Raw genomic sequence first — 24,649 nt, forward strand, 5'->3', positions numbered from 1 at the left:
ATTACTTTTTCAAGAAAATAAGATTTCAGTCTTTATACTTCAACATTTCATGTTTTATTCAATGTGTTATTTGCCATTTATTTGTAATTAACTGTGAAATTTACAAACAATTTCTGATTTTTTTCCCAATGCACCGTTGCCAGTTTAGAACTGCAGGTGGAGAGTTCGTAGTTTCCTAATTAGTTTGACAATGTTCTGTTTTTAAAGATCTGCAATATAGCTTTAACATTTTAATATTTGATTTGTAAATTACATATTCTTTACATGTTTCAAGGATAAAGATATTTGAATGATTTTATTGCTTTACTGCATTTTGTTTTAACTAAACATATACAGATAAAACCTTACTTTTAAGGTCACAAACTGTCCCTCATCCTCAGTGCTATATTTGACCAATTGCAATTTTGTAAACCAAATACATTTATTTAGAATTCAGTATAAAGTAAAAAAAAAATGTCAGTACATATTTGGCCATACAACGTGTCATGCAAGGCAAAAACGTATTTTACAAAATATCATCTCTCCTGACAACCAAATATGTAGTCCAAAAAGTATTTATAGAGATATAACTGCCCGTAAAACCATTTGTGACTTTTGGTACCCAGCCTCCTGGTATTTTTATTTGCATCTTTCAAATTGTTGTGTTGTGTGAAACACATAAAAGCTCACAGTCCTCAGATTCTGTCATGAACGCTACCTCTGAAAATCCTCCCATCTGCCACCAGAGATCTCTCTTACCTAAACATTAGCAACTGGAATACAAACCCAGAACTCACACACACACACATCTGTTCCCCATTTCATGGACTATTTAAGCACTGAGCCTGTAGCAATGCCATTTGAAGGCCTACAACCATATAGCCGAAAAAAGCGTGATGCCTGCTAACGCTGTGGTACGCAGGGAAGAGGACAAGAGGCTGTTTTTTTTTTGTTTTTTTTAAATGGATGTCAATGGAGGAGAGGCTTCACTACACTGAATAAACTGATTTTGTGAAGAAATAGCTTATGAATTGACAGCCCATCGGCTAATATTCAATATGTTTGCTCATAAACAGTTTTGGAATGATCTATTTTTAGAATGTACACAGAAAAAAAAAATGCTATTTTATAAGAGAAAGCACAGACAATTGCGCAACAAGCATATGCTTCAGTTTATGGCACTTCTCATTCATTTCAATGAAATCCACAAGCACACAACTCTGAATGAAATTCAGTGACGTTGTCTCAAACTGCTCCAAGACACAAAGGTGGAGAATCCAAATGCAGCTTTTAATTAAGGGGTAATCCAAAACAAGCAAGGTCAAACACAGGCAGGCAGTCCGTGCAAACAAACACACAAAACAGGCAGGGGTCAGAGGCAAAAGAGTAATCCAGGGAACAGGGCAAGAAATCCAAAACCAAGAGACATAAAAACCAGGAGAATGCTCAGAATTGCAGTGTGACACTAAAACAAGACTTCGCAGGGAATGAACGAGAGAACATGAAATAAATAGGCTGAAACTAACAAGATAATGAGACACAGGTGAATTTGATAATGAGTGCTGATGAGTCCAGGCAGAGAATGATGGGAGATGTAGTTTGTGAGTGAAACATGATAGTCTGGTGTGGAGTGCCCTCTGGTGGCTCTCAAGGGCACTCCAGCTGGTGACCGTTACAGACGTCAAGACTGTAATGTAATTGGTTATCAAGGCACACCTGATCCAAGTTAGCCGTTACGTTTTTTCGTAGCACAATATTATATTCCTGCGATACCCCAGCCTGGGGGGTATTGCACAAAAGCAAGATAAGGGATTAAGCTGGGATTTTCCAGTTATCCTGGCTGAATTTAGCCCTGACTCGGTTGCATGAAGGGAGGCTAAATTAATCTACATTAAGTTACTATGGAGATTTATTTTTAAAGGCCAGTTACTTCATGGGTCCAGGATACTATGCATCCTGATAAAGTTCCCTTGGCCTTTGGAATTAAAATAGCCCCACATCATCACATAGCCTTCACCATACCTAGAGATTGGCATGGTTTTATTTCAGTTAGCCTAATAGCTTAGTTTGATTTGCATTGAGAGATGATCTTATGGAAAGTACTCCATGCCAATCTCTAGGTATGGTGAAGGCTATGTGATAATGTGGGGCTATTTTAATTCCAAAGGCCAAGGGACCTTCGGCCTCCTGAAATCACGATTTCAGTGCCTGCACCACCTGAGGGTCTCCCCAGACAGAGCATGTGACGTGACTGTTGCCTGCACAGTGCTGCACAATATTGCCAGCCTAAGAAAAGAAAGGGCTCCCAGAGTTGCTTTGGATGTTGATTGGGGCAATGCTGCCATATTCCCAGATAACAGAAATGGTAGACTTGTTAGAGAACAATACATTGCAAATTATTTCAGTTAAATTAGTTTTGATTTAGCCCATCCCTTAATAAAGGATAATGTAGGCTATATAACTTTTTCATGTGTACATGCATTTTATTTGGCATCGGTAGCACACACTGTGGTTATCTTCCCAAATTCTAGTTCCACTTCACTGGATCAATAACTATAAAGTGTACTTGACATTCATGAAAAAAGTTACAAGACCACAATGGTTTTGGAATATTTTTCTTTTATTATTTTGCTGTTATCACTTGTCAGCTTGGAACTTTGGAGAGAAAAAATTATGATGATTAATACATTGTGTTACAGTCATGGTTACAGTATGAACATCTTACATCTCTTTCTAGTTTCTGGATTTCCAGTTCTAGTTTCCTCAGTGTCTTGCGTTTAATTTGTATCTCAAGGTCCATGTCCTGCAGCTTTCTTTTGTTCACATCAATCTTGACTTCTGTCAGCTCGATCTGTCTCTTAAGATGCGTTGTGTAGAGATATCTGACAGTTTGTGAATTCTGTGAACACCTTTTAGTTAGCATAGCAGAATTTTTGCATAATGTACATTTACTTTAGGCAATACTCACTATGTTACCAGGCCGCTTTTCAGGCTGCCCAATGTCAGGATCCTTTAACAAATGATATTTTCTATAAGTACCACTTCCCTGACTTCTTATCTATTATGAACTTGTGTTTATTTCCACAAAATTGACATGATACCTCAAGGAGTGATATACCTCCTTCTGGAGTCCAGCGACACGGTCTCATCATCGGCAGAAGTGCACTCCACTGCTGTAGATGTGGCTTCCCTCTGCCATATTCAATACTTGTATTGATATTTTTGACAGGACATGCAAAGCCTATGATTTAATAAAGAGTACTCACCGGCAAATCATAGTCTGGTGGCTCCAAAAGTGTAAGGGTGTTACCAGCCACTGCAAGGTAAGGCAAAGTCACACAGTCCACATTACAAAATATGGATTTCAATATTTTCCATGTGCAGTAGCCAATAATGTACCTTGTATGAAGAGGCCAGTATCCCTTGCTGGGCCAGAGATATGACTTTTTTTAAATTATTGCTAAAATCAGCACAGACAATAAAATGTCAGCAAACATGTCACCTATGTTCTCCGCAAACAAGTCACTTACCAGCCTGCAAAATATTCTTGTATTTAATCTTGATTTGCTGCCAAGTCCTTTTTTGGCCAGACATGTTTGTTCTTTAAGAGGAATAGATAAGATACAAATGATAAAGCAAATTATCTGATTATAGATTACATCAAATCAATTAGAAACAAAACCTACATACAAATAGATAAGAGTAAAAAGATTAAACAGATTACAGACATAAAATAAACTAAATAGATGCACAGTGGGTAAGTGTTTGCAATTATTCTTCATGTTAAATGCATGTCCACTGGTCACATTTAAGGCAAAGTATACAATTATTTTTGAAAATGACAAGTAACTCCTTGAATTGTAATTATGAGGGTTTCAGTGGAGCACTGGTTATTTGGACTACTTATGCATTCAATCGGTCCGCTATTGTTTGCCAGGCATTCTCTCTTTGCTTTATTACAGCAGCTGTATTGCCTTTTTTACATATTATATGTTTCACTTCTTCATACGTTTCCATAATTGCTCATTAGGCGAAAAGTATGCCGCACGGGTTTTGTCCATTTTTGCATCGGTGATTCTGTGATCGATTTCGTGATCTTTTTAAGAATGCCGTGAACGCGCATTTATCCAAACTATATACACCTGGCTTGACATATCCGCGCGTTCTCATCCTGGCTCAGCAAACGTGCAACGGATTAAGTCAGGATGCACTGATTAAACTAGGTCAAGCCGCGACTGTTTTGTTATCCTGGCTTTCTTAATTCTACTTTTGTGCAATACCCCTCAGGTCTCATTGTTAATACGTAGGTATTAATACGTAATTTTCAAAAATAGAAAACGTACTTTTTTGTACGTTTGGATGTATGCTGAAACGTATAATATGGACGTATCTGCAACGTTTAAACGTAACATTATTACGTTTTTACAGCTAAAAAACGTAAACTACTTACAAATATTTCATATCATAAAGATCTGTATAATTTCCTTTTTACCATTTTATAGATTATAAATGTAAGATCCCTTAACCCTACTCCCACACCTAAACATACCCATTTTATTGACAATGTTAAAAGGATAAAACGTAATGGACAGATATGTGTAGGGAAATGGCAGTTTTATTAACAATATAGCATTCAAAAATAGTTTGAGCCACTAATCCTACCCTACCCCTAAACCTAACAGTTTCTTAAAAATGCGTAGGCTACAATTATAAAGAAAAACAACAGACAGACACGTATAATCACAATCATTTATTTATTGAGAAAATGTCAAAACCGGTACCAAAAGTCGTTCACATGACGATGTGTCGCAGTCCTCTCTGGCAGTATATAATAGTTTTGTATGAGGTAACGTTACAGAGCAGAATTTAAGTTATTAATCCATGAAAATGTTAATCCGGTTTCGGTTCGCTGTTCGCTCTGTGAAGGTGCGCGCGCTTCTCCATTTCAAATGTAGCACACCAACTTAAACACGGCATGTCGCAATCTGTGACGAAGCATGCGAGAGCCAATGGGCGTTTGATATCACTGCCGTAAAACATGTCGTAACGCTTCGGGCGCAATTTTTGAATTTGAATTCACTACGAGCGTGGGATACCGGGATTTGACGTTTACGGTCTCTGCTGAGAGAAATGATGAAGATCACTGGATAGCTAAAGGGCTGAATTTGGATCTGTTTCTTGCAAACAACGTATGGATTCTAAAGATTTGGATTACATCAAGCTAATAAAATGTATGTCTTTTGTGAATTTATATGTTGTGTTTTAGTGTATTATGGGTCTATAGGAGAAAACGCCTTTTGTGTCTCACTGTAAATAAACCAAATATTACAAAACGATTAAAGAAGGTATTTTTAAGGTTTTAAAGTGTATTCTTGTTTAACACCATGTACTAATCCTCCGAAACGAGTTTGCAGCAGAAAGCACGAACAGAGCGAAATGTTAATTTATGAGTAACTTAGCACGTTATTATATGAGTAAACTGTATTAATAAATGCGACTGAAAATTTAATTGATAAGACAATTAAATGCAATAGAGTCAAAACATTAATGCAACGATCTGAATATGCATAAGTTAAATAGGAATACGTACAAATTTGTACGTCGGTAAAGTTGTTTATACGTAAATAAATTATGTTTTTGTGCTGTCAATACCTACATTTTATACGTTTTAGTGCTGTAAATACGTCAGTATTATACGTTTCTGTGTGTATAAAACGTAAATAAATGTACGTATGATAGAACTACACTTTACGTAAAAATACACACATATTCTCATGAGATCACGTTGGATACCCGGACGCTGCAGTGTCAGGACCACAGTTCTAGGACCCACGTTTTTTATTAAACTAGTGTGTGAGGCTTTCGGTGTCAGCAGTCCCCTGCTCCTTTTTAATTACAAAAAATACAACAAGGTATATTTTAAATCTGCTTCTACAAGTACACGTGCCCTCGACTCGTGAATCGGATCTTTCCAAGTCTGATGTGTCCCACAAAATATGGCTAACTAATTGTATACACTATATGCACTCCATCAAACACCCTCCCTTTCTTCAACAATAAGCCTCACCTACAGATTACCATTGAATGTTAGAGTATTTGACTAAGTAACATTGCACCTACATTCATACCTACATAGCAACTCATTTTAGTAGAGTACTTAATATCAGTTAACACCTTATTGTGCTGGTTCCCAAAGAGACATTCTACTGACTATAAGTAAATTTGCAAGTACGTCAACTTATTCTATTATCCTGAACCCCTTATTATACTAACCCTATAACCCTACTCCTAAGAGTGTATAGGCTACTAATAATCAACTAATGCTCTAAAGAGTTAATTGACAGGTGCAATACAATAGTTCTTAAGGCCTATTATACTTCTGCGTCGGACCTACGCCGGAGCCTCTACGCTGTAGGCAACGCGTTGGTTTTCATTTATACTTCTGCATCGTTGTCCGCGTTGACGCGCAATTACACTTGCAGAGGGAGCATGTGAAACCCGAGGGAGCGGTCCTAGCAGACCAATCACAGCGCTTGCGTCCGCGTAGAGTTGACGCGTTGTTACATTTTTGGAGAGGTGCACGCACAATTTGATACAATGCACTTATTGCGTACATACATGTTTTTACATTGTACTTATATTAAAAAATACTATATATCTGACTATATCTGTCAATAAAATGTATAAATATAAAATACCATAAAGCAGATACAAAAAGCTTGAAAGCATGAAGATTATTTAATTAACGTTACCCTTTGTTTTGATGGTCCCAGCTAACAAAAATATGTTCTTAGAATGTTTTGCTAATACCATTAAGCTACAAAAACGTTATTTCTGAATGTTTTTTTCTTGGTTTATTTGAACGTTAGAGGAATATTCCATTCTATAATTTTGAAAATGTTATGAAACCCTTATTTCTAAATGTTGAATGTTCAAAACATCTAGTTTTTAAAATGTTTTAAGATTTTTTTTTATTTCATAAAAAAATAAAACTTTCTATAGCCTACAAAAAACCTCCAGGAACATTGCTTCTTTTCATCTATCCATTATTTACAAAGCTCATCCCTTAGGGTCATGAAGTTGCTGGAGTGGCCACAGGGGAAACAGCATGGATTGGCCAGTTCATTTACCTATGCTGCATGTTTTTGATTTTTTGGGGGAAACTGGAGCAAACCCACACTGCACTCTTAGAAGAAAAGGTTCTATATAGAACCTTAAAAGGTTCTATCAGGCGCTACGTATTTGGAACCCCTAAAAGGTTCTATATAGAACCCTTTTTAAGGGTTCAATCAAAAGAACCCTTTAGGGTTCTTTGTAACCAGGAAAAAGGTTCTATATGGAACCTTTTAGGGGTTCATTCATTATCATTTGTTTTGTCCTTTCCGGATTAAATATTTCATATTATTGACAAACATCAAGACCCTAAAATGTAAAAATGTAATTCACATAAAAAGTCACCCATGAATACAGAAAAAAAGCACACCCAAAGTGCATAGAACTAGTAATTTATTTATATTCACAAAAATAATTACTATTACTGAAAGAATGCTACTGTAATTTCAAATATTCAAGGCTTTAAATGTACAAATCAACATTACAACATCAACCATTTAAAGGGATACTCCACCGTATTTTCATATTAAACTATGTTATTCCCTTAACTAAGACGAGTTGATGCATACCTCTCTCGTCTCAGTGCGTGCACTAAATCGCTCTGTCTTGCGCGAAACTTTGTTAGCACTTAGCTTAGCCCAGTTCATTCAATATGGGCCAAGCAGAGAAGCAACCAGACACCTTGACGTTTTCCCTATTTAAATACAGTTACTCGAGTAGTGTAACTCGACCTAGGACGGTGACATAAAACAAAACGTTGCGCTTTTCTAAGCGTGTAAAATGGATAACTATATTGTATGGCGGAATACCATAGCAAGTGCTTGTGAGCACTTCGACTTGGGCGCAGTAATATCTTCACTCGTGAAAAATCCTCTCACCGGCCCCCGCTCCCTCTAGTGAAGATATTACTGCGCCCAAGTCGAAGTGCTTCCAAGCACTTGCTATGGTATGCCGCCATACAATATAGTTATCCATTTTACATGCTTAGAAAAGCGCAACGTTTTGTTTTATGTCACCGTCCTAGGTCGAGTTACACTACTCGAGTAACTGTATTTAAATAGGGAAAACGTCAAGGTGTCTGGTTGCTTCTCTGCTTGGCCCATATTGAATGAACTGGGCTAAGCTAAGTGCTAACAAAGTTTCGCGCAAGACAGAGCGATTTAGTGCACGCACTGAGACGAGAGAGGTATGTATCAACTCGTCTTAGTTAAGGGAATAACATAGTTTAATATGAAAATACGGTGGAGTATCCCTTTAAAAAATATCTCATAAATAATGAAAATAGTTTCACCTACATCTACATATTACAAAATAAGTCCATAAAATGTACAAAATTACATTAATCTATCACTAACAAATAATGCAAATATACAGATTCAGCTAAATTCCCATCAGTGTTAGAACAACATCAAGTCCCTCAAAACTACAAATCCATATTAATATAACTCACAATGGAAATATACAGATATAGAAGTACTTCAAATCTACAAATTCATATTAATATCACTCATAAAGAATGTGAATACATAGATTAAAATTCAGATCAGCATTTCAGAACATCAAGTACTTCAAATCTACAAATTTACATTAATATCACTCATAAAGAATTGTAGATTCAAATTCAGATCAGCATTTCAGAATAACATCAATCGCCTCATATTTACAAATTTACATTAGCACTATTCATGACATATCAAAGTATTATGATAATTGATTATACATTTTGAGCACTGGGACAGACAGTTTTTTTTTTTTTTTTTGGCTGCTGGAGAGTTTAAACAGGTAGTGCTCAACAAAATTCATTGTGTGAGTGATGTGCTTGGGGTATTCCACACTGAATACGAAATAAGTAGCAAAGAGGCACTCCATTGCCTCCATCACTGGTTGATGGTTTGGAGCCATTTGCAGACATCATCTGTAATCTTGAAAAGGAAAACAGAAAGTTACTATTAATTTCACATCATGTACATGTCATTACTTTATTAACCTCTTAGTCTACCATGAAAAAAACTAAAGTTATATGTAAATATTAAAGTAAATATTAGTGGAATTTCTAAATATTTTATTGATTTTTCATATAAAATCGCCTAAAACTTTAAAATGAACAATCATGATTGGACTGGAACCACTGACTTTCATAGTATTTTTTTTTTCCTACTATGGAAGTCAATGGTTCCAGTTAACTGTTTGGTTACTGACATTCTTCAAAATATCTTCCCTTGTGTTCAGCAGAAGAAATAAATTCATACAGGTTTGAAACAACTTGAGGGTGAGTAAATGATGACAGAATTTTCATTTTAAAGTGAACTATCCCTTTAAAGGGTAACTAAACCCCTGGTCAGAGCCTGACTCCACCCACTGTCAATATTTGAAAAATGCTAGAAAAGTGGGCAGACCCCAGCGGAGATAGAGGGGACGAACGTGAGCGGGGGGGCGTGTACCTGAGACCTGCTGTCAGACTCTCTAAAATGGAGAGTGACTCACAGGGTCGCAAGACGACGTAAAGTACATGTATCTGATTATTTTTATCAGAGCCCGTCATTCTCTGGTTTTATCGAGTTGATGTCAATAGCGCGCGCTCTCTATAGGCATATTCATATTTTGCCGCTATGTGAAAAAAATCCAGCAAAATGCGCCGATGCGTTTGTCGACCCCAGAGGATTAACTTTAGCCTAACCATAAATTGTGATTAAAATATATATGATCACTCACATCAAGCCGCCGCTGTGGTGGTCCATGCAGTCCATGCAGGAGGAGTGGCGTTTGGCACTGCGTCGCTTTTCAGCTCGAGCTGTGTGGAGAAGCCCATTTCCTTTCCACCTCTATTGCGTTGGAGAAGCAATCCCGCGTAAAATGCAGGTTTCACACTCACGGTCTTCCAGGCCAAGTGCATGCAAACACTGGCGCCTAATTTCCAAGTCTGCTGGAAAGCTATGCAGTCCAGCAGTGCTGTTGCAACCAGCAACACTACACCTACGCTAGCTCATACCAAGGGCGTGGTGAGCTCGTACCAGGGGCGTGGTGAGCTGGAACCTGCTTACGTCACCTGCCACCGCTTATGTCACTTGCCACCGCAACATCCAATAGGAAAATTCAACTGCAGTAGCCACCGTTCAACCTTAAGAGGGCAGCACTCAGACGTTTTTACACCATATATTGTAAAATTAAAACACTTTATACCCAAATGTCAAAAAAGTTACTCGAATCAATGAACAGCACTAATAAAGCCTCATTCTTACAAATCATTAACTAAAAAAAGTTGGTTTAGGGTTTAGTTACCCTTTAAGCTGCGTGTGCTTTAGAAACAGCCATTCGAACCCTGGCCTGCTTCCAGTTCCTTAGACACCACTTGACTTCAATCATAATCATTCATAAAGTTTGAAAAGGTTGAAGTGAATCACAAGAGTGTTCACATTGGGCTGTTTACAATTATCTAGCATCATAAAAGCATTCTGAGCCAAAGTGCGAGTACATTTAACCACTAACTTAGCTCGCAGGGGCGGTTCTAGGATTTCACCTTTAGGGGGATCAATCAGTAAACAAGAGAGAATGATAAACTTTACTGAAGAAGCAAGCACTGGCCTGATCATTCAGATAGCTGATTATAGTTTTAGGGGGGCTGAGACGAAAAATATGGGGGTTGAAGCCCACCTAAAAAGGTTATAGAACCGACCCTAAGCTGAACGCACAAGCGCTCTGTTCTGTTCTGTAGGGCTGTTCTTCATGACCATTTGAGTGTGCGGTCAAAAACTAGCTTAGAGCACTATCTGCAGTTAAAAACTAAGCTTAGGATCAGAAAACACACAATTTAACAGTTTGCAACAAGCACAACAAAACTTACCGATGTAAGGCAACTTGTGACACTGTCGCGGTTCAGGCTCTTTCGTGTTTTAGTGTAAATCCGCTGTAGAAACATTGACAACTTCATTACTAATGGGTTTAAAGCTTATAACAACTAAATTACTTTAAAAAAAATAGATGCATTTCTCTGACTTACCACAATATTTCCGTCAGACCATCAATTTAAATCAGCAGACGGGGATCAGTCTCTTCTCGACCGTTGGAAAAACGTGACGTGCACTGCACTGCACTCGCGAGACAGCGCTGCGTGAATATGCTCGCGCAAATGCAAACAAATTGTTTACTTTGTAAAATTAATGAAAATAATGAGTTTATTACTTCTTTTTGGAAAGTTTAGCAAAACGGTTTCCCAGCATCAAAATGTCTGGTTGTTGCGTTTACGGTTGCACTAATCGATATTCCACCAAGGGGCTTAAGTTTTATAGGATTCCGACAGGATCACGGCCGTTTCAGAATAGTGGCTGCAGGCGATTAAACGTGTTGATTGGAGCGAGGACATAATATAAAATGCTCGCGTCTGTTGTTTAATCCGCTCGCGTAGCTGATTCTCGCCATACTTCCGTTGCCAATATGCGCACGCATATGTCATCATTGTGTACAAACAGTAAAAGGGTCTTTATAGAACCTTTTTAGCATAAAAGGTTCTTTGGAGTTGAGTAAAGAACCCCATGGTTCTATATAGAACCCTTTTTTCTAAGAGTGTGACACAAAGAGAACCTGCAAACTTCTGGCTCAGCCAGGACTCAAACCAGGGACCTTCCTGCTGTGAGGTGACAGTGCTACCCACTGATCTACCCTGCTTATATGTATGTTTAATTTATGTTTATTACAGCTACATGTGGAATAAACACAAATTAAAGTTTTTAAGTACCAAAAACAGTTTTAAGTAGAGTGTTAAGTAGAACTGTTTCTAGAGTGTTTACATTTTTCCAGAGTATACAAAATTCTAAGTGCATTAAATATTTGAATTACAAAAATAACAGATAAGACTTTACTTTAAGATTCACATTTTACTGTAGTATAGTACACTGAACTGTGTAAGAGTCTCTGGGAAGTACACCATCCAAAACATGGAATTATAAAGAGCAAAGATTTTCTAAACCAAAAACACAACAGGGAAGTAAACAAAACTCAAACAAACAACTAGACAGCACACAAGTCAAATCTTACAAGACATGTGGAAAACACCTCAATAGAAAAATAAAACACCACAAAATTGTGTTCTGTATGATCTGTTCCCTATAAAAATGTGCGTGTGTGTGTGTGTGTGTGTGTATATACATTTTAAACACTCGAAGGTTTTTGTGCACATATTATGAATAGGCTGTAGTTTTATTTTGCCCATGTGAATTGAATAATTTATTTTTTCATGCGCGTAAAATGTTTTTGTGTGCATGTGAATTTGATTTCATGAATGTGAAATTGGATACGCATGTGTGAATCATGTTTTTTGCTTGAATTCTTAATGAGACTAATCTGGCTCCATAGTTCTGAGTGAACGAGGAATCAAAGATAAAAGAGCAACCTCTGGTGGAGCTCAAAATACAAAATCAAACACCTGGGAGAAGCTTAACTTCCTCTACAGAAAATAAAGTTAGTAGTGAAGATATATATTTGCATGTCTTTTAAATAAGCTTAAATTGACGTGTCACTGAGCACTTGGAAGTGAACTTTGAAGGCATGGAAGATTTGCATGATTCATGCAAGCACAAACTTGATAGACACATGACTCATCATCATCCTGACACAGTGTTGCAAAGACTAAGACAGCCTTTGGTCTCACGATTATCCTTCGTAAAATAGCTACAGAAAACACAGATCTTCTTTGCCAATGCTAAAATCCAGGTCAATCAAGGAAAGCAATAATCTATGGAAGTTGCTTGAGGCCCAGGTCCAGATTAACCAATTGGTGCAAAAAGATTAAATGGGCTCTGGGTATTTATTTGCATATATTTAAAATTATCTTTCAGTTTTAAGTAGAATTTACATTGTACACATGGAAATACTGTCCCTGAGAAACCATGTTTACATATTTTCCGTTCTCCTTAATAGCCATACTTTATATCGAACAATAATGTGGTTTATTTTATATTGGGAGAAGAAGAAAGAAGAGTTAAGAGGGGATACAAGTCTGGAAATATCTCATTTAATGTTTAAAAGCACTGAAGAGTGAACGGAACCACACTGAACTGAACCATTCTCTTTTTGACATGGCAACAATAACAACAACACAGGAAAACACTGCATCTGAAACACTTTTTAAACACAAAGACAGTGCCATTTGCATCTCTGATAAATTATTTGGATGAATTATGATAAAGCAACCTGCATAGAGATCTTATGCGGACAAGGGTCAGTCAGGAGAAGTGTAGTGGACATTTATGATATTAGTTTTTTCAGGTAAAATAAAAATGACTTTTTTTACGGCTTATACTACAAACATTACACATTTTTCATTCACAAGAAAGGCACTTGTATCATCATCTCTCACAATGTGATAAAGACATTAATAAATTCTCGGCTATCCAATTGGCTATCCAATTGTTTCTAGAAATATTTCACTGGATTATACTTGAAATAATTTCTCTCATTTATAGAACAAACTTTTCTCTTCTTCACTTCCAGTCCCTATTAACATTCTTTACTGATAGTACTGAAAACCAAACTGAATCTGTCAGTGTTTTTAAAGGTTTGAAGTACATCTGAGTGAAATCAAGTATAGCATTAGTTCTGGCAGGTCACGTTAGTCAAGCTCTACCTATAGGAATACGACACCTATAACTGTATTAATATATGAACCCCTTCAGTATTATCAGCAGCTATCGCGTTTCTCAGGAGCGAATTACCCTCCTCCATCCCCAGCTCCTCCTCTCCTCAGTCAGGATTTTGCATTTTGATTTCCCTTTGAATCAGACTAATTGCTCGAATTATATTGTACATTACAATATTGACAATGATATCTGCAATACATTCTTGTTGGTTCTGTTCTGTTTGGGGGGCTATTGCTGCTCTCCCTGCTCTTATCCATGCTAGGCTGCATGGATGCGCAGGGAGTGCTTGCCCAGAACAGAACTATACCGGCAATCCAAACTGTATGCTAATTGTCAATCATCTTTGATGATATTGGACCTGACAGAAACAGCTTCTCAAAAAAAAAAAAAAAAATGTAGGGCGGGACTTGATTTTGGGAATTGTTTGGATCTGGGCCTGTATGTATAGAACTTCTCAGAAATGCTAGAATAGTTAAAAACTTTGACTTAAGTATCAAAAAATTCTTAGTAAAAAGTAAGACTTGTCTAAGAGTAGGATACGTTTATAAAGCTAAAAGCAACTTTCAGTAAAGTATAAGACTGATTCTTAAGTGCTGACTGCTGTGGCACTTAAGTGCTGCAAACTAAGGACTACAATGATGTCAACCCAAAATGGCCGCCCTCAACCTCTGAATCAGGCAATAGTGAGCCTCACAGCAGCATGACACCAATTATTTAATGCAATTATAAAATCATTTAATTAAGACACTAAAACATTAATTTTGATATTTACATTTATTTAAAAAAATGGATTTGCATTATGCAAAATTATGACAAATTAGTATTGATGCTGTGGAATCCTTTTCTATTGATATATGTCTCATCATTTACAGTTGGACCGATGATGCAAACATGAGTTCCATCAGTGGCTCCAACAACTCCAGGGAAGCCCGAAATCCTCATAAAAGTGGCTTGCTTTTGTTGCAGGGTTTGAAGAACAGTTGGAAAGTCAATGAACTGCCATACAGTAGTGGCCAAAACTGTTGACCAGCCTATAGGAAAATTGACATCTTCACCCTTTATCCAAATATTATTAAAAATGTGTTACAGATTTTGTAAGCATATTTTGTAGTTATGCTTTTAGTAAATTGTTTTATTTGTGATAATGCAATGAAACATGCAAAATCATGCTAATAAATTATGAGCACATACAAAAACAAGAGAGAAACAGTTACATTTTAATAACTGATTATGTTGTTGTCAATGCATTCTTTTTCCTGTGAGCTTTTTTGTTTTTCTAAAACCTGTAGTTTGTATTTTTTGCCAAATAATTTGGTCAGATAACCTTCACTAAGTTTAATGTTTTGTTCTTCCTTCATATTTTAATATATACAGTATATTCCTAATATGTTGATGGTTTAAGCAAACTTGTTAGGCCGTTAAAAAAAAAAAAAAAAAAATTCATTTACGCATCACTTTTGGCCACTGCTGTATGTTTGGTGTGGTTAGTGCCACAATAGTGCTATTTAAGACCCTGCTTACTGTGGACTGATGAGCCCAAGTGAAGTCGTCACCGGTGCACTGCAGCATTTTTCCATTTGCCAAAAAATGTAATTATTATTTCATTTCTGCAGTCAGAGCATTGATTTGTAGAGTGGCAGAAGTTATTACATTTCTTACAAGGTCAGTTATAAAAAGAATACCTTAACGATCAAGCCTGTATCATTTGTTTAACTCACTGTAATCAAATTATAATATACATAACATAATAATTAGATTTTTGTGTGTGTGTGTTCTTTTCCTCTCTGCTGCCATCTCGTTACTCCTAACTAGGTTAGGATACCTCTCTAGCACTCTTAAATCATTTAGGAGCTGAGACCTCTTGACACTTAGGAACCTTTATGAATCACACTTATTCGTAAGTCTAGGAATAAGAGCAAAATGAGAAAATGATAAGAACATTCTTAGAATTTAGACACACTTAAGACAAAATTTTTACTCTGAGTGGCTTTATACATATGGCCCCAGATTTCGAATTGCATACTTCTGAGTCCTTCTTCAGTCAAGCAACTGATATTGAAATAAATGGGATTGCTAACAAATAGCTTTACTGTTTGCATGTATTTAGACCTCCATGGAAAGAATATATAGTAAGCAAGTAGATCTAGTTTGTGCTGATGTTCAGTCATAATCCACAAGGAGGTGTCATTGAGTTCATTTGAACTCAATGTCTTTCTGTTCACTTTTTCTCTTCAACATTTGCATGAAGGTGCATGAACCAACCTGGACAAGGTTCACACAACCTGAAACCACTACAAACACACTAGATGAGGTTTGAAACTCTCAATGACGAAAGAAGGAAAACCAAGAACAAACAAGAGATACAGAGGCAGACACAAAGCCGAATCACAAACAGAAAGAAATGCTAAGAAACAACACAGGTGGAAAGCACTTATGATCCAAAGAGGAGAAGATACAAGTTAAGAAGTACAAGAGAGGAGAAACAGAGATGGTTAGAGACGTCATAGAGGAACTTACATCTTAAAGCACACTTCCACTTCACTCTTGGTCTTTCCAATACACACAGTCACACACGCACTCATGACAAACAATGAGCACAGCTCTCATTTTGGACATTGGTTTTTAAACACACGTTGTCGGATAAAAACCTTCAATCATGACCTACTTTGTCTTCCAGATCATCTCTAACCTTGCCGTTTCTCTCCTACTGCTATCGCTTAGTGTCAGCGGCAACACAAACCGTAAGTATTAAGATCTGCTCTATGATGTCCTATTAATGACTGATGTCAGTATGTAACATATTGTTAAATGTGATTTCTAGGGAACATTGTGGTATGTGTAAGACAACAGTTGTGGTATGTGTATGGTTTTGTGAGTAAAGAACAGCTGCTATTTAACCTTTCACCTGACAATTATCTGACCTACCAGCTTTTTTTTTCTTCAGTAATACGAAACAGATTTAATGTCATGCTTGGTATGTCTTGGTTCAGCTTAAATGAGACAAACAATCATTGTGTCGTTTAATAGAATGTGATAAAACATAATAATAATTTGATAGTGAATTGAATTCTGTTTTAAGGCCAATTCACACTGCACCGACTGGCGCTGACCAACAGCAACAGACTTGTTTGTTGGGCTTTGTCGGATCAGTGTGTTACCTAGTCAGCTTCTGTTGTAGTTGGTCAGAGCTTCTTTTTGCCGATTGAGCATGTTCAATCGCCTTTGTCGGGTCATGGGATTTCTGAGAAATAACATACTGTAATCTGGTGATTGCTCGTATTGGTCACCGTCTTATTTGTTATAGTAAAGAATCAGCAATGTAATATCATAATTATAATGCAATATTATGTAGCAATATTAAAATATATAATTTAGTATAATATATAGTATATTATACATCTATAATATCCATGCTTAGAGGACTTGAATTTTAAAATTTGAGTTATTTTAGATTTTTATATTATCTTACCTATCTTAGGCAATATCATTTGTTTTTCCAATATCATCAAAATCCTTTGACTTAGTCTTTATACCAATATCAACAGGTCAACCTGATCGCATGAAATGCGTCTCTATAGCACGCATTGTATTTATTGTGCAATTTATACGCGAAAATTAGTTTTTACGTGCATATGATACGCACTGTAAACCCCTTGGGTAGGATTAGTGGTGTGGGGTATGTGCGTATTGTGCGTATCATATGCACGCGAAAACTGTGTATCATATGCACGTAAAAACTCATTTGTAATGAATCAAAGTTTATGCTCCGAGTTTATGCTCTGCGTTAAGATTAGGGATCTGGGTCGCCTGGTTACAGAAAAGTGGATCTAATTCTAATTCATATGAAAATAAATTAATAAACAAATTATTGAGAATTATTATGCTTTTAAATTTATAGAAGCACACAAGGTTGAAAATTTGTCCTGCAAATTTGTCCTTGTAGTTTACACCAGTAAACATTACAGGACATAACAACACAGGAACAAATGAGTATTATTATGAGAGTTATTAAGTAATAGCACTCAGCTGAATGTGGTAGTACACTATTAGCTAATCAGTAACTACTATTTTTTCATACCTCTTGGAAGAATAATAACTACTATGTACAGGTTCATAATTATTGTGAGTAATGCATAATGTATAATTAATTCTAGAGTGAAGATCATGGTAATTCACTAGTAGTGACTCAAGTGTAATACTCAAGTCCTTCAAAAAAGAGGTTTATTTGAAAAAGAGAAAGTTATTTGAAACAGTTTTCTAAAGAGAAAAGTATGACAACTCCATAGTAATGACTGAAGTCAGTGTAAAATGTTCAGGTTTTGTAAGCTTTTGGATAGTAATTACTACATCCTTCTAATGGAATTACTAATTATTTGGAATAGTATTCTAAAGTGAAGATCATGATAACTCACTAGTAATGACTCAAATGTTATTAAATCTGTCAGTAGGCTAATTACTATCCAAAACCTTACAAAAACCTCAAATGCTTGAAATGACTTCATTCAATATTAGAGAGTTATCATGCTTTTCACTTTAGAATACTGTTCCAAATAATTAGTGATTCCTTCTGAAGGATTTGGTAATACTTGAGTCATTACTAGTGGGTTACCATTACATTCACCTTAGAATTAATTATTCATATATTATACCATACCCCCCCCCCCCCCCCCCCCCCCCTTTTTTTTTAGGGTCTGAGGAGATGCAATGTGTCCAAAGTATCAGGGTGTCACGAAACACAGTGTTTAGAGCTCGTGTTATGACAGAGTTGAAGATAAACTGTGCTATATCTCAACAAGGATGTCACAGGAGCCCACGAGTCTCATGGTGCAAAATCTATGAAAATGGCTGTAATGATTTAAATCACTCAGATTACATAAAAACTGAGTGGAAGAATATGTCAGAGAATGAAGGGATGGCTTTCCTGATTTTCCTGAACATCTCAATGGAGGACGCAGGTTTATACAGATGTAAGGAAGGTGACAGCTCTGTTAGCCATAACATTAATGTCACTGTAACAGGTAAGTATCTTTTATTTCACTGGTACAATGTAAATATTTACTTGTATAACTGTACATATAATAAAAGTGTATTTTAAATCTTTTCAGTAAATAAGGAGGATGTGATTTCACACAATCAAAGCAAAACAAGTAAGGGTTAATAATACCATTACCACACATGATATTACACTCAACTTTTTGTTTGCCGATTAGTTGACATGTTTTCTAAAGTCAAAGTGCATGTCTGATAAGTACAGCAGGTATTAAATATTCTAATGCCTACAAATATTAGGTGACGTGAATACAAATCTGAATGATGATCTGCAGTGGCTCTGGCCGTATGTGTACATCTGCACTGGAATAGCGGGGCTGGTGTTCATAGTTATGGCTGTAACATTACTTTTCATCAGATGCCAAGGTGAGTGGCAATAAGACCTGCACTTTATGTTACAATAACCTGTTCCATTAGTTTTTATGTCCATTGGATGATTCTGTGAAATTTTCCATAGGGACAAATTCAAGAAGAAAAGATATGGCATATAAAAATCAGGTATCTTTTGTTTTCATTTTGGTCCGTAGAATTGTTTATTGTATCCACTGAAAATAAAGTTTTAAAATGCTCTGTTTTCACTTATACAGTACATGGAAACACAAAGAAGTGACCTGCCTCCTCCTCCTCCTCATCCCCATCACAACACCCGTCCCCCCTCAGACCAGCCGACCTCTGCTTTATATCGTGTCTGTGAAACTCCACCTGTCAGAAGACCATCTCCAGCTGGAAGAGTTTCAGATGGTAGACACAACACCGTTGGTACAGAAAGAGGAGAAGAAGAGAATGCTCTTGTGTATGCTTCTTTGAATCACCAGGCTATGCCCAGAGTGCCAAAAAGAACATCACGACAAGAACCAGAACCTTCAGAATATGCTGCAATCCGGTTCCGGTGATTCAATGAATCCTTTACTGAGACACTTTAAAAAAGAATACTGAGAAATGACCCATGAAAAAGTATCACTCATTTGCTATTATGTATTAAGAAATTATTTAAAAAACTCTATGAGGAGCAAGAGTCTGAGCTTGACATGTAGGATGGCAACTGGCTGCTGTTATCTCAAAGGTCTGGCATGCAGAGATAGACGCGCTCCTGGGTCAACAAATTTTGTTGATCCTGGAACAACATTCCTGTCCGAAAATGTAATCCTAAATATATACCCTTAAATCTAGCACCTAGCATCAAATCTAAATCTGCACTTGGTGAAATCGGGTTCTATGGGATGTTGCACCTTGTGGCAGGAAATTAACCACACAGTAAAAGACAATGGTTTATACACTGAACGATCCTGTGCTATGTCATTAAATGTAAGAAGAGGTTTTGCCAAATGACTAAATGCCTGTTCACACCAAGACAATAAATATTTAATTTGAATGCAGCTGTTAATGTTTAGACCGACAGTCGCAACGCAAGTGTTTTTTGCTAGTTTCAGCCAGACGCAGTTATCGTTTTCACGTCCTGCACCACGTTGTTTAAATAGCAAATGCATTTGCGCCCATTTGTGCGCCCATGAGCATGCTGGGCTGAAAACGAAGTGTGTTCAGGCGCATTGTTGGTTCTTTGCTATTTTGAGGCAACTGAAATAGACTGCGCCATTGACCAACTGAAACCTGGTCTAAATTCAATGGTGCAGTATTATTATTAATTTTTTTGTAATTTAAAGAGTGCGTTAGTAAAGTGTAAACACCCTAAGTGCACTTGCGCCGTGCGCTTGAGACCATGCACTTAGATCGTTAAAATAGAGCCCTAAAATTTGCACGCCATCAATGGCCATCTGTCTGTTTTTCGCGCACCCATGGAAATGACTGAGCACCCACAGAAAAACACAAGATATTCTCATTTTAACCAGTCAAATTGAGATTCAGGAACCCTCTATGATTGGTGGATCTCACATCAGGTTATATTTAGCGTTATAACAACCTGATACAAAAGCTTGTGCTTCTGTTTCTGCACAATGATAAATTGCATTTTAAGTAGGCTAAATAATTCCAAAATCATCAGGTATATTAACGAGATAGTGACTCATGGAAAAATATGTGTTTTAGTTTGGTTGGTAATGTATTAGCAGTCCGCGGGCCTCTATTAGCGAGACATGAATAACCTTTGTGTAATTAATTCATCAAGGTCACCATCGCACGGAGAAAAAGACAGGACTCTTGAAAAACGAACACCATTAATTAATAAGTAATGAGCATGTTAAAATGATTTAAGGGGAATTTGTTACATATGTGTATGTGCTTAGCCTAGTTATCATTTGATTCACGGAAACAGGTGCCTACGGCTTTAAGGCCCGTTCACACCAAGAATAATAACTATAAAGTTAACTTTAACAATAACTATATTAGCACACACACTAACGGACAATAATGTTCTGTTTATTATAAGCTCGACTAATTCATAGAATTAGAAGGATTATAAAAAAAAAGAAAAAAGTTTCTGCATCAAAGTGATTTGTCGAGTTTGTACGCAGAGTACAAAACTGAGAAGCCCACAAGAGCAAAAGCATGCAAACACATTTCCTGTATGAGCAGGGGGGAGACTGCAACTTACCAGATATGATGGTGGGATTCTTTACCTCCCACAATGAAGAATAGTACATACAGCCTACTTTTTTATTCACTAAAGGTCAAAGAGTTACATTCTGCCTTCTAATTATACTGTCCACCCACAATGAGGAAAAGTATGACTTCCTACTGTTAATGAATTAAAGGTCAATGAGTAACATACTCCTATCTATTTATACTGTACATACTGAGTGTGTGTGTGTGTGTGTGTGTGTGTGTTTGTATGAATGAGTAAATTAATCCAATAGTAAATTAAACTCATCAAGTTCAAAGCTTATTTGCAAGTGTATAAATCAGTTTGCTGCTGTACGCGTTGTGTTGGTGTGTCTAAACTGGTTTCACCTAAGACTGTGACTCATTCCTTTAAAGGGGACTTCCTTAAAAAAAGTTCCTTATTTAATCTCAACATTGTATTTACCTTGATATGATTCAGTTAGAGAGGTGTTTATCTTGGAATAAGTACTAGATATACAGTTTCAGAATGTATGAGCAAGACTCTCCTCTCTTAGGGGAGTAAAAAAAAAAACCTATGGAATAAATGCGAATTTGTTGTATTGTTGCCTGTGAATCACTTTTCATTAAATAGACTGGTATAATCATTAAAAGTAATTCAAGGAACCATTTTTAATTAATTTTAATTGCTTAATTTTCATCATGAATTCAACATAAAACCTCAAGAAAAGACATTTAATTCACACTTTAAAATGGCATTGATACAAACACCAAAATGCAAGTATCAAAATGGTATCTGCAAACATATGAGGTTTTCTTCACTTTTCTGCACTGCCTTTTAACTGTTGTCAAAGTGATGTTTAGCGGATGTATGGAGATGAGTTAATTTAGCAGAGTAACCACAGGTGTAGTTCACCATATTAAAATATACAAACACTTTGTACTGGTTTGACAACCAAAAAATAAATAAATAAATAAATCTGTTATTTTATAATTTAATAGAAATGTAACATTGTAACATGTCTGGCCTTTCCTGTGTTTTCATTGTGTTTTTAGTTCTGCCCTCTGTGACCTGTTGCTGATTAGTTCATTTGTCTCCACCTGTGTTCATTAATTATCTTGTTTGTCTCTGTTTATTTAAAGCCTCAGTTTTCTCCCAGTCGCTGTCTGTCCTCGCTTGTGAAAGTGTTTGGTTGTGTTTATTCTTTGTTGTTCTTCAAGTTTGCTATTAAATATTACTCCAGTTCATTCTCCTTCGTTGTGTGCTTTGTTATATCAATACGAACCGTTACAAACATATGTATACACCGAGCAGCCATAACATTAAAACCACCTGCCTAATATCATGTGTTGAGGAATGGACTCCACAAGACCTCTGAATGTGTCCTGTGGTATCTGGAACCAAAGACAAGAGATGTCAAAAAGTGAGATAAAATCAAATGCTTTTACTGGGAAAAAAAAGTGGCAAACGTTTCGGTCACATGTGACCTTTCTCAATGTAAGCTTGGCATTGTTGCTCTGACCCATCTAGCCATCACTATTTGGATAACACTTTAAAATAAGGTTTCATTAGTTAACATTAGTAAATTACTTTAAAGGAACACGCCAACTTTTTGGGACTTCAGCTTATTCACCGTATCCCCCAGAGTTAGATAAGTCCATACATAAGTCCATAGATAAGTCCATTTCAAAAGAAAGATGGCTGTGTCTCATGTGACCTTGTTATTTGTACACGCTGTGACTATACAAATCACAACATGTAAATAGGAAAATGTTGGCGTTATTTTGTCACTTATTGGGAGCAGTATGCTCGCTGGATGCTTTCTGGGGTTCTATGCCTTTTCCAGTTCTGTTAACGATGGTACATGAGAAAGCAGAAATCTTTTCTCAGTTCCCTGTAACAGGTTTTATTTCACACGGCTTGGATTGTCCTGAGGATCTTTCACTAGCAAAAATGTATGTTTGCTTCTCTCTCTTCTGCTTTTCCAAATAACACTGCAACAGGTTATAGAGAATTGAGAATACAGCATGCATGACACCACTTTTAAAACTAGTCTAAAGGTGATGATACACGGGGCAACTTTTTGAACAATGTTGCTGCGCAATGTTGCCGTCAACGAGCAACCAGGTGAGACCCTATCTAGGCAATCTAAATTATCCAGATAGAAATTTGTTGCCCATTCTCAATGGGAAAGTGTCCAAGCAACATCACTCGGCAACATTGCCCAGCAACATTACTCAAAAACTAATGACACATTGCTACTGCAGTACCGTAATTTTGATTATGTTTTTGGGGTAGGGGGGAGGCTTTTAAATATTTATATTGACAGTGAATTTTATCAGGGTAGGGTGATAGGTTGACAGACAAATTTGAGAAAGCTACCCCTACTGGCGTAAGGATATAACCTGAAGAAAAGTTAAGTGAATGAATCTGACTGAATCTTTTTTGTTGTTGTTGTGTGAACAGATTCAAAAGAATCGATTCACTGAGATGAATCAAAATTCTCACTTCTTGCACGCAACACCAACACATAGACTATTTGCCTTACACAAAAATGGAAGCGAGCATTCAAAAGTGTGTTCTTCATTTAGTGTTGGCACACTTCTGATTTAAGCCTTTAGTCCTACTAAAATCAAACCAGTCTGATTTTTGCAGATCTAGATAATTCGATTGTAAAAGAGATAAGAGTAAAGATTTATAACAATATTTTAAAGGAAATAATTACATGTGCAACTACCTTTTGCATGATAAAAATTGCCCGAACAAAAGGCCTATATATATATATTAAAAAAAACATTGAATGTCACTGAAGACCAGGTGAAGTAACTGTGCGGTTTTTTTTTTTCCAATTCCTTTATGAGTGGGTGGATGAAAACAGTGCATACCACTCACTCAAAATCAATTCATGTTTGTTTTTCAGAAAACAATGCAAACAAAACTCATATCATGTGACTAACAATGTCACACAGTTTGAAGTGTATGTTTGCTTTATTATTCTAGAAAACTTTATTCCAAACACATCAAAGAACATGGAGGTGTGAAAGTGAAGGGGATGACTCATTTTAGAATGACACAGGTGGGCTAAATGTTTAGGTGCACTTCTTCAGTTAAGAAGTTACAAACAGCACAAAGAGGAAATTGATGTTACGTACAAAATTACACTGTGTCAAAAGTGGCTAGCAGCACTCTGTCAAACACGAGGAAGAGATCACAGAAATCACAACAATCTGTCACATTGCATTTCCACCATCTAACACAGTGGTTCTCAAACCTGTCCTGGAGGACCCCCAACACTGCACGTTTTCTTTCTCTCCCTAATCAAACACACCTGATTCAACTCATCAGCTCATTATCACATGGG

General features: G+C 36.6%; 1 protein-coding gene and 1 long non-coding RNA gene across 3 annotated transcripts; one reads left to right on the forward strand and one right to left on the reverse strand.

Annotated features, from left to right (window-relative positions):
* Positions 1–2,611: 2,611 nt before the first annotated feature.
* LOC311071467 lies at positions 2,612–4,901 on the reverse strand. Its single transcript, XR_014603852.1, has 3 exons — positions 4,761–4,901; positions 3,510–3,580; positions 2,612–3,295 (listed from the first exon to the last, which is right to left on the reverse strand). It is a non-coding gene; the product is annotated as an uncharacterized lncRNA (long non-coding RNA).
* An 11,096-nt stretch (positions 4,902–15,997) lies between these two features.
* btla (B and T lymphocyte associated) lies at positions 15,998–21,889 on the forward strand. 2 transcript variants are annotated; one of them, XM_084105846.1, is made up of 7 exons: positions 15,998–16,215; positions 16,402–16,465; positions 18,413–18,742; positions 18,830–18,871; positions 19,014–19,139; positions 19,231–19,271; positions 19,361–21,889. In XM_084105846.1, the coding sequence occupies exons 1-7, from the start codon at positions 16,213–16,215 to the stop codon at positions 19,664–19,666; spliced, it is 912 nt and encodes a 303-aa protein (XP_083961972.1). In that variant the 5' UTR covers positions 15,998–16,212; the 3' UTR covers positions 19,667–21,889. The 2 variants fall into 2 exon arrangements, with proteins under 2 accessions (XP_083961972.1, XP_083961971.1); XM_084105845.1 differs by lacking the exon at positions 15,998–16,215 and having other exon boundaries at positions 16,237–16,465; positions 19,361–20,142.
* The last annotated feature ends 2,760 nt before the right edge of the window (positions 21,890–24,649 follow it).

This window comes from Abramis brama (assembly GCF_963993115.1).
Source record: "Abramis brama genome assembly, chromosome: 2".
In the NCBI taxonomy this organism is placed as follows: Eukaryota; Metazoa; Chordata; class Actinopteri; order Cypriniformes; family Leuciscidae; genus Abramis; species Abramis brama.

Bases quoted from the DNA above. Each gene is read 5' to 3' on its own strand.
- btla (XM_084105845.1), top strand. From the start codon at position 16,381: ATGACCTACTTTGTCTTCCAGATCATCTCTAACCTTGCCGTTTCTCTC. The intron at 18,743-18,829 runs GTAAGTATCTTT...AAATCTTTTCAG, and splicing joins CATTAATGTCACTGTAACAG to TAAATAAGGAGGATGTGATT. The intron at 19,272-19,360 runs GTATCTTTTGTT...TCACTTATACAG, and splicing joins ATATGGCATATAAAAATCAG to TACATGGAAACACAAAGAAG.